This window comes from Lipotes vexillifer, unplaced genomic scaffold (genome assembly GCF_000442215.2).
Source record: "Lipotes vexillifer unplaced genomic scaffold, Lipotes_vexillifer_v1.1 scaffold4, whole genome shotgun sequence".
Classification (NCBI taxonomy): Eukaryota; Metazoa; Chordata; class Mammalia; order Artiodactyla; family Lipotidae; genus Lipotes; species Lipotes vexillifer.
In genome coordinates, this window is record NW_006785876.1 from 2,358,156 (window position 1) to 2,373,460 (window position 15,305).

Genomic DNA, 15,305 nt, shown 5'->3' on the forward strand with positions numbered 1-15,305 from the left:
CCCAGGCCTACACCGTGCTCTCCATCACCCACTCGGAGCTGCCAAAAGTTCCCCGGGCCCCCGCCAGGTCACTCTCCTCAAAGGGCAAGAGCATGCCGTTGACAGAGAGACTGCGCTTTGTCCAGATGTTCGAGACCCTCCGAGGGGGGCTGTAGCCACCAGGGGCGACCCCTCCTGCAGCCGCAGCTGCAAAGTCCCCCATGTCGAAGGAGTGGCTGCGTTTGGCCTTGCCCTCCAGGGGCAAGGGGAGCAGGCTCCTGGCCCGGGCTGCAGGAGGCCCCAGCAGTGGCTCTCGGTCCGAGGGGTGGCCCCTGGCCGATGTCCCAGACCCTCTCCCGCCTGGAGTCCTGGAGTCCAGCAGCTCCTCCTTTCTCTGACTTTTGAGGTCCAAGGAGGCGAAGGCCCCCATCAGGCGATCAAGGTTGGGCTTGGGGCGGGGGGCGGGGGGTGGGAGCCTCCAGGGGCCCTGTCCCAGCCCTGCAGCCTCCCCGAAGCCCAGGGAACTGGAGGAAGAGGAGTCGCTGCCTCGGGCCAGGCCAGCGCTGAAGTCCATGAGCTCGTGGCCCACCACCACCTTGGGCGGCCCGGGTGCGGGGGCCCCGCTGGGTGCGCTGCCCAGCGCCGGGGGCTGGACCCCATTGGTCTGCGAGTGCATGTTGCTGACGGTGGCCGCCGGCTTCCCGGCACCCTCCTGGTTGCAGACCTTGTAGCGCACCATGAGGATGACGATGAAGACCAGCAGCGTGGCCACGATGATGCCACCGATGACGAGGATCATGGTGCCACCCAGGATCTGGCTGTGCATGGACTGGCACTGCGGGTAGTCAGCCTTGGTGAAGAACTGGGCGCAGCCCACGATGTTGGTGGCCGTGAGCGTGGTGGCCGTGTCATCCCACATGGCCAGCACGCACAGGTCGTAGCCGGTCCCTGACACCAGGTTGTTGACCACGAAGGCCTTGTTGGAGGCTGGGATCATCCTGCGGGGGGTGGGTGGGCATAGAGGGGGAGCGATGGTGAGGGACAGTAGGGTGATGGGGACAGAGGAGAAGTAGAAACGAGAGGGAGGGTGACAGAGACAGGAGAGATGGAGAGGGAGAGAGAGCCACAGATGCAAGGACACAGAATGAGGCAGAGCAGAAGAGGGTGACAGGTGGAGAGACAGGAAAAGGGAGAGATGGGGAGACAGAGGGGAGGGGGAGGAGGGGGACCCAAGTGAGAGAACAGAGACAGATTGGGGTGAAAAGGGAAACAAGAGAGAAAGGTTCCGGGGTGGAGGGTGGAAGTGCCAGAAGCAGGTACACAGGGAAAGACATTGGCGATCAGTTGCAGGAAACAACCCAGAAGATGTGGAAATAAAAGGAGGGAATGAGATGGGGGATAGTTGATGGTAGAGACAGTGGAAATTGGTTAGAGATGGAGGTTCAGGGAAGAAAAGGGAGAGATTCAGCAGAGAGGAGAGAGGAAGCACACGGGGAGGGGCAGAGGGAGGGACAGGAGAGGCAGAGAGATTAAAGGTGTAAAGAAGCAAACACTGAACAAAAGGGACGCCCCACCTCCCCACTTCTGCCTTGTCTGCTGCAAATAGTCCCTGGGTCTCTGGACAGTGTGGGTGAGAGTAAGGTCGGCCCTGGCCCCTCAGAACCCTCCCAGAGACTGGGTTCACCCCTTGTCTGTCCTGAGAGATTCCTCAGCACTGACAGCCTTGTTCTGAGCCTGGCGCTGTAGAGTCACAGACAAGGTCCTGCCCTCAGGGACCAACTCCATCCTCATCTCCACATGGCATTCTCATGCCTCGGGAGGTAGAACGCTCACTGGTGCAGACTGGGGTCTAAGCAGAAGAAAACTGGAGGTTGAAAGGGAGGTTGTTGCTTGGAGGGGAAGAGCACGGTGCAATGTTGAAGAATGGTGGGCAACTGTTTCTCAGAGGGAGGGGCCGGGTCCTCCATCACTGCCATAGCAAGCCAGGCACATCCAAAGACACCTGGGAAAGGGTATCACTGGTCGGGCAGGCCTTGACTGGTCTCTCACCTTAAGGGAGGGTCTGAGGGGGCAGCAGCCTCCCCTCACTGGGGCCCGTCCACCATAGCCTGGGCCCCTTCTGCCTGGACCTTCAGGAAGCATGGATGCAAACTGTGATCTCTAAGGCCTCTGTGCAAGTATCATGCCTTCTGGTGGGGGTCCCTAGAAATGACACCTGTCTCACCCCTGCAGGAATACCTCGGCCTGAAGGTGCCACATCTTTCTCTGCAGCCTTCCCCATCTCCCTGCACTCTCAAAGAGCCCTCTGTTTTCCTGTCCCCTACTAATCCAGGGCTCCATCTATGCCTGTCAACCCCTCACACCCAGAGCCAGGCAGCTTAATTGAGATCTCAAATATGAAATACTGGAGCCTGAACACTTCCACCTGGGAACCGCGCACGGAGGCTGGGACTGACAGGCAGGTATTGACAACCCGTCAGTGGGCAGCCCTGGAGGCTGCTGCCTCCCTCCTCGCTCTTGGCCCGCACAGCTGCTGGGGAAGCTACATGGAAGAAATTGAGTCCTCTGCCCCCGTCCCCATCCCCAACCTGTAGCTACAGTGCATGGGGCAGAAAAGGCGGGTGGAGGAGGTCGGGGCCCAGATCCAGCATGCACCCTGCAAGCCAGCCCTTTAGGTCTATTTATCTCACCTGGGCATCATGGTAATGCTGTGAACTCATGTCACAAAGGAGAAATGGCCAAGGCTCAGAGAGGCTAAGTGACTTGCCTCAGGTCACACAGCTGGGACTGCCAAGATGAGGCAGTTGGGGCTTTAACACTAGCTTCTAGATCCGCAGTCTGGTCTTATGCTTTTCCACAAACTCGGACGTTTTTCCTCATCTCAGTGAAAACTGCATCCCCTGCCCCGGGCCTGTGGCAGGTCAGCCACCCACTTCCCTGGAGCAATATTCAGAGCCCACTGAGGCTCACGCTTCTCCACCAGCAGGACCTCAGTTCTGCTGGGCCAACTGCTGTGCAGAGCCCAGGGCTACACGGGCCCACTTCCTCCCCCCTCAGGGAAGTGATGTGAGTTGGAAGGGCAGGAGCTGTGCACACCCAGAACGGAGACAATAGGAGAGCAAACACTCAATGGCAAGTGTGTGCCAGGCTCTATTTTTGGTGTCCTACTTCTATCAACTCACTTAGCCCTACAGCAACTCTCTGAAGCAGCCACTGTCGTGACCCTTGTTCTGCAGAGGTATTAAGCAGATGTAACATGGCAGAGCTGGCATTCAATCCCAGGCAGTCCGGCTCCTGTCCTCTGACCCACCTTGTTCCGCCACCTCTCTGGGTCGTGAGTGATGGAAGAGCATATCCATGGAGGAGGGGACAGGCTGGCTGCTTTATTGAACACTTGGTATGTGACAAGGGTTTCCACATTCAACACTGCATTTAAACTTCACCACAATTCCAGGACACGGGAGATGGACTCCGAGCCCAGAAATCATCATCTCAGTGTTTAGCCATCTTATCCTGGGAAGCAGACCCCACTACTACTACTACTAACAGTTTAACACTAGCAGACAAATCTACAGCTGATTTCTACAGCTGATAGCAGAGGTTTAAGAAGAAATCACACGGAAGCATACTGGTTATTCTGCTATTGGCTCTCAGGTCTGTCTTCCCTTTCACCTGCCCTCCCATGGACAACGAGGAACTACATTTCCCAGGCTCCCTTGCCTGTTCCCAGACTCCTTTGCCTCCCAGGTAGAGCTGGCCACTGGAGGCCCCAGAGGAAGACTGGAGGGTGGGAGGAGGGGAGAAGCCAGGTATTTCTTCCTTTATCTGCTTTAAGTCGTGTCTCCCTCTCAGCTCCTGAGCCTCCTCTGTGATCCCAGCTCCAGGGGCTCTACCTCCTGCCAGAGAGACCTGGATCTTAGGCTGTGATCAAACCATCTCCTCCATTACCTCCATCCTTGGGTGGGTTGGGTGGTGGCAGTGGCTTCCTGCTGTAGCTAATCTCTGTGATGCTGACCCCTCAACAATCCCATCACCTGTAAACCAACCCCAGTACTGAATTCCCTCTTCTATCTAGAGTGTTCTTTGTTTTTTTTTTCTCCTTACTGAATCCTAGGTGACACAAGGACATATAATTTACACAACAAGAAGGAAAAACTTATTTTTTCCTTGCACTTTGGGAAAAAACTATCATTACTTGATGTCAGCAGTAGCACATCTTATCTAGTAGAACCCCAGCTGGAGGAAGCACTTTGCCACCTTCTTGGAATCATTCATCACTCCCCAAATCTACCACCTGACGCCTTTGTGTAGAGCAGCCCCTCTTCCTAGAAACCACTTATCTTTCTCCACCTGGTGACCTCATCCTTCGAGGCCTAACTCAACGTCACCTCTGACCCAACCTCTGCTCTCTGCTCCCGCAGCCCCCCTGCCTTCCTCTGCTAGAGCCCTTGTCGGTGGATGCCTGTGTCTCCCTGGAGGACATGGGCCGTGTCTTCACCTTTGCATCTCTGTTGCCAGTCATCATATCTGGCCTTGCGTCACTGCTGAGTAAATATTTACCCTATAGTTGAGCAGTGAATGAAAGTCTGCTTTGTTAAATATTAAGGCCTGTACAAATGTCAGGGATTCTTAGTTAAATACGACAGCTGGTGACCCTTAGACACTGCCTGGTCCCGAGGATCTCTCGGGAGAGGCGTTTTCTACATCTTTGAAGCACACCCCTGACAATCTTGATGGACTTGCATGTAGATATGTGTTGGGGTGTGTGAGTGCAGATGAATGTGCGTGCACGTGTGAGAAACGATGTGTGGGGGGCATGTCTGCGTGTCTGTCATTTGAGAGCCAGCTGCGTGGGTATTTGTGAGCATGTGTGTGTGTGCGCGTGTGTGTGTGCGTGTGTAGGTGTTCACTTATATATAGTACACAAAGGTTCTAGTTCAAGACAATGTTGGTCACTGCTCTGTCCCTCTTCCACCCAGCCCCCCAGAGGCTCCACATGTCCCCTAACACTTCTGAGGGGACATCCCATGTAACCTCGCCCAGAGACACTTGCAGACCAAGTTTGCTCTTTCCTAACTGCTGCCCTTAAAGCTACTATTTGGGGCATCTGGGAACGGAGATGGGAGAGGTTCTTAGAGTCTCCCCCTGGGCCTCAGGGCAAAGCCTATGAGCTGACCGCCGAAGTCTACTGTCCCCCTTTCGTGGGCTCAGTCCAGACCACATTCTCCAGCCAACTGTGCACTTAGTGGTGTCCAGGTGGCGAGTTCTGGCCAATGGAATATGGTGGCAGCAGTGTGTGCACCTCTGTGCCAGGCCTTACAAGAGCGGGAGTACTTGCCCAACTCTGCTTCCCCTCTGCTGGCTGGACCCTGGGTGCAGTGACCAGCCTTGGCCAGGCAGATGACAGCAAGGCCCACCCGAGGGATGCTGGAGACTGGGTGCCTGAGTCTCCACGTGAGGAAGGCCTCCTGATTAAGCCGGTAAACCACCCTGGACTCTCAGGAAAGCGAGAAATCAAATTCTGCCGTGTTTGAGCCTTTATGCATTTGCATCCATTTGCTGTAGTAGTTGGCCTCTCCTGGCTAATCCAGGCCCCTGCAGATAGGATGAGGTGAACTTGAGGAGTCTGTTATGTGTAGGCGTGACAGAGAAAAAGAGGGCGTGAGTGTGTGTGTGGGTGACTGAAGAGGTGCGTGTGTCTTTGTGTAAGAGGAAGAAGTCGGCTCTTGTGTCTACACAAGAAACGCGATCCTTGCCTTCCTGGACTTGTCAGCAAACGCCACCTCTTTTACCTCCAGCCTCCATCCCCCTCAGCTCCCAGCATCACCGCTTTTAGGTGGTCTCCTCCTCCCCTTCCCCATCGATGATGCACCGGCTGCCTGCTGAGCCCCAGCACTAATTTGGAGACACCATGTCAAGCTGCCCTCACTCCACTTCCCTGGCTCTGCACCCTCATTACTGGCTCTTCACAGAATCACCAGCCTGCCAACCTCTCTGGCCGGCCATGACATCTCAGGGCACATGAAAGGGACTCATTAAACCAAGGCAAGCAGCCTGGCTCCCCAGCCTCTCCCTCTACCTGCCAGTCCCAAAGGGGCCTGTTTGCTTTCCTGCACAACTACAAGGGAGCAGAGGAGACATGGCTGGTTCTATCTAGCGTACGATTCATTGAGTACGTACTCTAAGCCCGGCACTTGACAGGCTGGGTCTCTGATTCTGCACACTGACTCTATGAGGTAGGAATAGTTATCCCCACACTACAGATGAAGAAACTGAGGCTCAGGCAGATCGGTCACCTGCTCAAGGTCACACAGCTGGAAGGCGGCTGAGCCAGTGCTGTTAGCCAGGGCTGCCAGGCCACCAAGCATGGTCTTCCCTATACTGTATTACCGTGAACTGAATTGAGCAGAATCAGATGGTAGCAGGAAGCAAGTCTTAGAGTCAGGGTAACTATTTGACAGCAATTAAAAACCAAAAACAGAAACATATATTACTACAAAGGCAGCTAACATTTATTGAACACACTATATGTCAAGCAGTGTTCTGAGTACTCTACCTGTATTAACTAATTTAATCCTCACAGCAACTCTATGAGGGAGGTACTATTATTATCCCCATTTTACAGAAGAAGAAATCAAGACTCAGAGAAGTTAAGTGATTTGCCCAAGGTCTCATAGAGAGAATGTTTGTGCCTAGCCAAGATTTGAAGCCAGCACTGTCACATTATTTCAATAAATGCTCTTGATAACCCTGGGAAGTACCTTTTGGAATTATGCTCCCCATTTTAGAGACAGATATTAACTGAATTACCCCCTATAGCTAATTAGGGGTAGAGATGAGCGTCCCATGAGGGTTGTTTTGCTACTTCTGAATGCTCATGGGAAGTCTGAAGGAAGTGAGGGAGATATGTGGATGTCTGTGGGCAGTTTTCCCACAGTGGGAGCTGCCAGTGCAATGGCCCTGAGGCAGGAGCCATGAGGAGGCCGGTGTGACAGAAATAGAGTGAGGGAAAGGGAGAGTGGTAGGAAATGAAGTCACCAAGGTAGTAGCCAGGAGCCAGGTTCTAGAGGCCTTGCAAACACATTGTGTCTTGTGTGCCAACGCTGAGGATTTGCTGGGTGCCAGTTTTGAGAAGGATTCTGAGGCTGTGTTCAAACTCAGTGGGACAGAGTGCTATGGATCTGGAAGAATCTGTTTTATATTTGTTGTTTCTAGTCTCAGGATCAGAGAGCCATTAGAGAGGAGTACTGGAAATACCGGTACAAGTGGTAGAATCCCCTCTTCTGGTTTCGGTGCCAGATGCTGGCCTTCCCTGAATGCATGGCCCTAAGTGATAACGGGGGAAGGCGCATGGCTGCTCTTTAGAGCAGGATTACCATAGAGCTGGCGTGACTCAGTGAGGGCTCTGAGAATCAGGAGCCTCTCGTTAACTTCTGAGACAGGCCAGGGGCCAGGGGCCAGGCTCTGTCGCTGCCCTACTGCCTGTGCCCCTGCTGAGAACATGGGGCTCCCCTGGGTGCCCCGAGACACTCTGTCTTATTGGCAATGACTTTGCCCCATCAGCAAGTAAAGGAGGCACATTCAACATGACAGATTCTGAGGCAGAGAACCCCAATATCCATTCCCACAGCCCTCAGAACAGCAGGCAGGGTGGGGATCAAAACTCTTGGTTGCATTGGCCTCTGGGTGAACTCTCTTGCTCCCCTCCTCCCACCTCTCCTCTACAAGCAGCCAGAGGGATCCTGTTAAAACCCAGATCAGACCAAGTCCTTCCTCTGCTCAATGCCCCCAGTGAGGCCTGTCTCACGTAGTCAAAGTCCTGACGTGGCCCCCAGACCCTTTGTGACCTGCCTCTCACCCCTCCGAGTTCCTCTCCTCCTACTTACCCTGCTCACTCTGCACCAGTCACCTGGCCTGCCTGCTGTTCCTCAGGGTGTTGCCAAGGGTGCTCCTGCCACAGGGCCTTTGCACCGCCTGTTGCCCTTGCCTGGATGCTCTTTCTCCAGATGTCCATATGCTCTCTGCCTCACCTCTTTCAATTCTGCTCCACTGTCACCTCCTCTTCCCGTCCCGTTTAACATTGAGGGCTTCCCCCATCTTTACCTTGAGCCCCCAGCCCCTTACTCTGCTCCATCTTTTCCCATTACACTTTTATTGCCTGACAGACACTATCATTTGCTTATTTACTAGGCCTCCTGTTAATCCTCTCTCTCTCTCCTCCCACTCCTAAGAGCAGAGGCTTTTTTGTCTGCTTTGTTCCCTGATGTTTCCCCAGCCTCTAGAACAACACTCGGCACATAGTAGGCCCTCAAAAACATTCTGTAGGGCAGGTGAATGAAATGAATGTTCTGTACCGGCACTGTCCAATACAGTAGCCATACGTGGCCTTTTAAACTGAACTTCAAACTAATTAAATTTAAATGAAGTTAAAAACTCAGTTCCTCAGTCACGTTAGGCACACTTCAAGGGCTCAGTAGTCACATGTGGCCAGCGGCTGCCACACTGGGCAGTGCAGCTGGGGGGCAGCCCACCATCTCAGAGTTCTACTGGCCGGGGCTCTTGTTATGCCCTCTGGCAGGTGGTAGGAATCCTGCCATTTCCTATGTGAGTCCTGGCACCCCAAACAGATGAGCCAGGCCGGGGAGGCTTGTCCAGCTCCGGGACAGCTCCCGCATCAGGACAATTGGTCTTGAAGGCTTCAGTCCGGGCCTCTGCTCTCTCTGTCTCCCCAGGCGTTCTCTCCACGACACTGGACAGCTTCATCCCTTCTTTTTGGTTCTTCCAGCTTCCCTCGACTCCTGGGGCCTCCAAGTTCAGTGGGGTCTCTCTGGGGCTCCCCCAGGCCTGACTCAAGCTCGTCTGCCCCCCAGGAGTGCTCTGACTCTCCACCTCCCACTCAGCCTGTGGTCCAGCCCCTTCCCAAGACTCTGTCCTGTGGCAGTACCACCTCCCTTTACCCACGGTCCACAGGCTGGGCCAACCCTGGGCCAAACTGAGGCTTTGGGCCCCTCTGGTCCTCCATTGCTATACCCTGTTCCTGCTTTTCTACTTCCCATCTACTAGTTACCCTTGTACTTCTGTTGTGTAAGTCTCTATTAAGAAAACTCCCTGATAAATCCAATCACCATGATGAATGTCACCCCTCTCAGGAACAGTGACCATTAGAAAGAGAGGCGGCAGAGGGCAGTGGTGAGGAGGACAGAGTCTCGAGCTAGACTGCTTGGGTCAAACGCTGGTTCTGCCTCTTCCTAGCAGTAATCACTTACTGTGGGCCATTCCTTTAACCTGTCTGTGCCTTATTCTCCTAGAAATATCCTATTTCTGGAAAAAATGGGGCATTTATAATCTCTATAGGGTTATTATGAGGTTTGAATGAGTCACTCATAAGGAACCCGGGTCAGTGTCTGGCACACAGTAAACTCCACTGGAGGGTTTGTTATATAAAGGGTGGGTGAAGCTGAGCTAAAAGTAATGTATCTCTGATAGTGGAAATTCAGGCCTCGAGGGTTTGTGGCTGGCAAATCTCATGCAAGCTAGACCCTGGGAGATGTGTGCAGCACCTGGATCCTGGCTGGGCTGATAGGAGACATCGTGGCTTCAACATTCACAGCAGCAGGACATGTTCCCCCCTGCGTGTGGCACCAAAAGTCTTTTTCAGAAGAAATGTGGTGACAATGTTAGTCTAGCCCTGGCTGAGTGAATGAAGGGATTACTGGAAATTCAACCAAAGTGAGCCAAGCCCCAGCAGGCTGCCTCTTCACTCATCTCCCCAGAGTAAGTTCCATCCTGTTCCATGATGCTCCTTCATCAATGGGACAAAGCCGGGAGTGAGAGTGTGAGCCTGGGACTGGACCACCAGGGTTCAAAGCCCAGTGCCATCGCTTACCGGCTGTATGACCTTGGGCAAGCCACTTAACCTCTCTGTAAAGGGGCACAGATGATAGGGCCTCCCTCACAGAGTTGCTCTGAGGACAAAATGAGTCAGTACCTGTAATTTAAACCATGCCCGGTCCATCGCGAGCTTAGCATATGTAGTGATTCTGACTGAGGGAGTCATCTGGCCCCAACAAGGATGGAGATGAATCCCGCAGCATGAGGTTAGATTAAATACGGGCTAGTGAGGCAGGTACACAGCCCAGCTCAGGGGCCAGCCAGCTGAGCTCTGGCGGTCTGTCTCTTCTGCTGGCCTCAGCCTGCCCTCTAGCCTAGCACTTCTCTGGCTGACCCACCAAGATGATGCCGGCTATTTCTAGTTCTCCCTGTGCCATCTCCACTCACAGACCACAGGAAAGCCGGGTTGAGGGGGCCCATCGACCCCCTGGCTGTCAGCGCTCCACTCACACACTTCCAGGGACACTCCAGGCAGCCCCCCATCCCCCAGCTTCGCGAATCTCCGAGCTGCTCAGAATCCCTGCTCACGTTGCTATGGTCTGACGGCTGCTGCTTGGTCCCACCGGCCCCAACTCAACCCCACAGAGACACCTGGGACAAGGTGTTTCTTTCTTGAACACATTTCAGCGCTTCCCAAATTGTGCACCAGCTCCCTCACCTCCCCCTTGAGTTTCCACTTCTCCAGAGTGAACATTTCCATTTCCATTCCTTCCCACCATCTTTTCAGGACACGCTCTCCAGCTTGCCTCGCAGCTGCTCCTCACTGATCGCACGCCAATCTGTCTTTGGCCCTCCTCTGAGTGTATGGGGGCGGTGGGCAGGGTCTGAACCAGGGAACAGAGTCACGTTCCCCCAACCAGACATCCTGCTTCTCCTGAGGGCCCCTACCCAAGACAACACAGAACTTTCTGGAAGCTGCATCACCTCGGTGGCTCACACTGAGCAGGTGGCTAATGGAAACACCCTGTGATTTCCCCAGAGCTGCAATTAAGCCACGTTGCTCCCATTCTGTCCCCTAAAGCAATGTTTCTACCATCATAGGCTGAGCCGACCCAGGCGAGGTGCCCTCCCCTCATCAGGCCTTTTTCTCTCTCTGTATATCTTTATCTCTCTCTCTGTTTCTCCTCATCCAAGTTTCTACGGATGTGGAACTTTTTCCTGCATCTAATTGTCCTTAGCTCCCAACCCCCAAGGATTGGGTGAGCACATCACAGGAAAAAAAAAAAAATGTGGGCTCTGGGATCTGACAGAAATCTCTCTTCGAAGGCTGGTTCTGCCCCTGACCAACGGTGTGACTCGGGGTCAGTTTTTCCTCTCTCTGAACCCAATTTGCTCATGTATGAAATGGGACTAGCGGTCCCAACCTCCTGTGCTGAATGTGAGACATTAAGTGTGCTGGGGAAAACATGACTGCCCTCTCCTCTCCCTTCCCAGGGCCATTCAGTACTCCTGTGATGACGACGATGGCCACGATCATTGCCATTTATCTCCCCAAGGATCTGAGAAAAGCTTTTGCTCAATAACAATTCATCACTTACAGAAGAAATGCAGAAGGTGTCAGACCAATTATACCTCGTTGTAAACACAGGAGTGAACAAAATGAAGGTTCCCGAACAGCCGCCTCCAAACGCACTAGAACCACCGGCAGATGCCAAATCAGTGCCATCCAGTGATGTACCTGATCAGACAACTCTGCCCAGTTAGCAGATCCATAATTTCCCAGGGGCACCACGCAGGGGCGAAGTGACCTGTGGCACCAACTCCTTAAAACTGCTATGATGGTGCTCACTTCAGCTGCACATATACTCAAATTGGAATGATGCAGAAGAGATTAGTATGGTCCTTGCACAAGGATGACATGCAAATTCGTGAAGCATTCCATATTTTTAAGAAATTCTGACCCACGTTACAGCTTGGATGAATCTTGAGGACATTATGCTAAGTGAAATAAGCCGGAAGCAAAAGGACAAATATTGTGTGTTTCCCCTTATATGACGTACCAGAGTGGTCAAATTCATAGACTGAAACTAGAAGAGTGTTTGCCACGGGGAGGAGGGAATGAGGAGTTAGTGTCGGATAGGTACAGAGTTTCAGTCTGCGATGATGAAAAAGTTGTGAAGATGGATGGTGGTGATGGTTGCACACAAATGTGAATATACTTATGGCCCCTGTGCTGTACACTTAAAAATGGTTAAAATGGTAAATTTTATGTTATGTATATTTTAGCACAACAACAAAGTGGCCCAAAAGATGCTATCACAAAGCAAATGCTGCCAGGTGGGCAGGAAGAGGAGAGTTTGTTGGTGTCATTTGTCACTTCAGTGTGGCTGATGCACACTCAGGTGCAGTCACCACCGGCAGGGACCTTGTGGTTCTGTTGTTGCCAGGCTTGGTTGGCCCAGTCAGGTCTGGGCAGGGCACAGGATGGGGCAGAGTGGCCCCCTGGCCATCTGCTTGCTCTTTTACATCTGTCCTGTTGTTGGAGAACAAGGCAGCTTCAGAGCAGAACTTGGCACACACCAAATGCATGCAAAGAGGTTGCAGAACATAAAGCATGGTGGTTCCCAGCATCCGCTGTGCTGTCAGCTGGATCTGGATTCAAATCTCACTCTGCCACTGACTGACTAGTTGTGTGACCTGAGGCAGATTACCTAACCTTCTCTGTTTTAGTTACATAGAATGCTAGTACCTACTTTGCAGGAATAGTGTCAGGATTAAATGAGGTAAAGTGTGTCAAACATTTGGCATGACTCCTGGCAATAAATCAGGGAACAGCAAACACAAGGTTTTGTTTGAGTGACAATGGTGACGTCAGTGATGACCCCTGATAGAAAAACTCAAGATGAAATGAAGTCCTCAGTCATCTTATGGATGGGTTTTGGGGCCCTGCCTTTTCCCCCAGTTCTAATCCCCTCCCTCTGTCAGATCAGAAGCTCCTTGAAGAAGGCAACTTTATCACCCCCCAGGTAAGTTTGTACTATGGTATAAAAAGCTTACTGACTGTGCAATGTAGGTAAGTCACTTCATATCTCTCAGCCTCACTCAGTTTTCTTGCCTGCAAAATGGGTTAATAGTATTGATCTTATGGCATCTTGTGAAACTTAAATACAGTGATATTTGTTCAGTACTGAGTATAGTGCATAGGCTATATTTGTGCAATAAAAAGCAGCCACCAGTAGAAACTAACACAACATTTTAAATCAACTATACTGCAATAAAAAGTTTTTAAAAATAGCAGTAATCAGTATTACCTTTAGTAACTTGGCAATAAGTGATTCTCTGTGCTGTTTCTTAAATAAACCTCAGAATTTATTGAAAAACAAAAGCAGCCATGATGATACTTGGATTAGGTGTCTGAAGATCAAGTTCAAATCCTAGCCCTGAGAGCTGCTAGCTGAGGCATCTTGAACCAGGAGATTGTTGGGAAAACCTTCCAAGCTCCTCGGATGCACTTAGTAAAGTGCTCACAAAGTTGAGGTGTCATTTTTTATAATGGGGACCCTCAGAACCCCTGCATGAATGACTGACAGGCACCTCCCTGAGGGCTTCTCCAAGCTGCAAGCCTGGAGGCTGGACTCCACGACTAAGAGGCCTGCCCGACTTCCGGCTCACTAAGCTGCAGCGCCGGAGTGCCTGCTGCCTCACCCCGAGGAGAGACGCCCTTTCCAGCTGGTGGTCTGGAGGAGCCCACTTAGCACTTCTCCAGCCTGTGTTTCTGCTGATCCTGCCCTGGACACCTCTGCCTCTAACAAGCAGGCTGGCCGGGATGGGACAAATCAGGTCAGGAGAGAAACAACCTCTGAAGTGAGACCTCATTGGGCAGTGGGGAGGTCACTGTCCAGTCAAGTGGATGGAGGAGCAGAGCTGTCCCCACCCACCAAATAGTCTCAAGTTCAGCTGGACAGACAAGGCTCTAACCCTGGCTCTCTCATGGAATTGCTGTGTGACCTTGGGCAAGTCACTTTCCTCCTCTGTGCTTCAATGTCCAATTCTGACATTCTAGAATTCCACAAGAATATCACCAGGAGAGGGGTGACAGGAGCAAGGGAGAGGCAGGAGGAGGGAAGGCGAGGCATAGCCATCAAAGAGCTGTGGGAGTTCGGGCACCAGGTCCCCAATTCTGAGCACACATGGGATTTGGCAACAGGGTGACCGGGGTTCTGGGCTTAAATCCTGACTCATAACTTATGGGCTGCATAATCTCTATCCCAGTACTTAACTTCCCAGAACTTCAGTCTTGTTTGTAAAAGCAGTCTGCCAACCTAATTTGCAGAGTCATATGAGGATTAGAAATAAAGTATGGAAAACACTGGCATATGATATATACTCAATAGACCATATATGTATCTAGTGAATGCTTACCTACTTTATCATCTATCATCTATCTATCATCTGTCCATATCTATCTATCTATCTATCTCTATCTATCTATCCATCTATCTATCGTCATAGTTTTTATAGAGAATACTAACACCATCCAACCCATCCATCTCCCAGAAGGACCTCTGGCAGCGGCGAAGGTGAACTATCTGGGGGGGAATGGTGGGTTGCCTGGGGGTTGGCACTTTGTGCTGAGTGGGAAGGTAAGCTTCACTGTGGAATTCCTTCATTTGTCAGGAGTTTCCAGGTGAGGCTGGCCTGGCCTAGAGGTGCATCGTCCTGGTTTTAACTGGGAATAACTGAAAGCAGTATTGTTGCCCTCCCCCTCCCCCTCCCCTCCCCAAGCCTGGGGCAGCAGCTCCTGTGGGGACAATGAGCCCCTAAATGTGCTTCAAGGTCCCTGGAGGATGGCCCTGTGGGTGTGTAATCTTAGTATGGAAGTAATCATGTGAGTAAATCTAATGTGAGTAAATCACAGACTTACATCTGTAACTTTCTGGTGGTCTCTCCAGCACTGCATATTGGGGTGCATGGGTCTGAGGCTCCAGAAATTGGTTTGCTTTCCTCCCTCTTCTGGTCCAGGCTGGGAGGGGTGTCGCTGGGCTGCAGAGGGGGCCAAAGGCGGGTGAGCGGCCTGCCCCTCTCCCACCCACATAGGCAGGATGGAGGCTGAAGCTCGGCGGGGGAGCTGTGTGTGTGTCCACTGACTGGTGTGTATGTGTGTAGGTGTGTGTGTGTCTACTGACCAGACTAGAAGCATAATTGGTGTGTGAGTAGATGAGAGGAGGGTGTTGGCTTGAGGCTGTGAGCCTCTGTGAGCATTTAAAGGAGGTGAGCATTTGAATGAGTCAGAGCCTGGAGAAAACACCCTCCAGGGGCCCGCAAGGCTCCTCGCGGTCTGGCCCCACTACCTCCCTGCCCTGTCTCCTGGACTCTGCCCCTTGCTCTCTCCCGCTGCTGTGGCCACCCTGGCCCCCGTTGCTCCTCAGACATGCTCCAGCCTTGAGGCCTCGCCCTGGCTGGTCCCTCTGCCTGAAATGCCCTTCCTGCAGACC

General features: G+C 52.4%; 1 protein-coding gene across 1 annotated transcript in view; it reads right to left on the reverse strand.

Moving 5' to 3' along the window:
* Positions 1-7: 7 nt before the first annotated feature.
* Positions 8-15,305, reverse strand: part of LRFN2 (leucine rich repeat and fibronectin type III domain containing 2) — a 179,917-nt gene continuing 164,619 nt past the window's right edge. Inside the window, 1 exon segment of the mRNA XM_007458182.1 lies at positions 8-977. Within this exon segment, the coding sequence (XP_007458244.1) occupies positions 8-977 (970 nt within the window).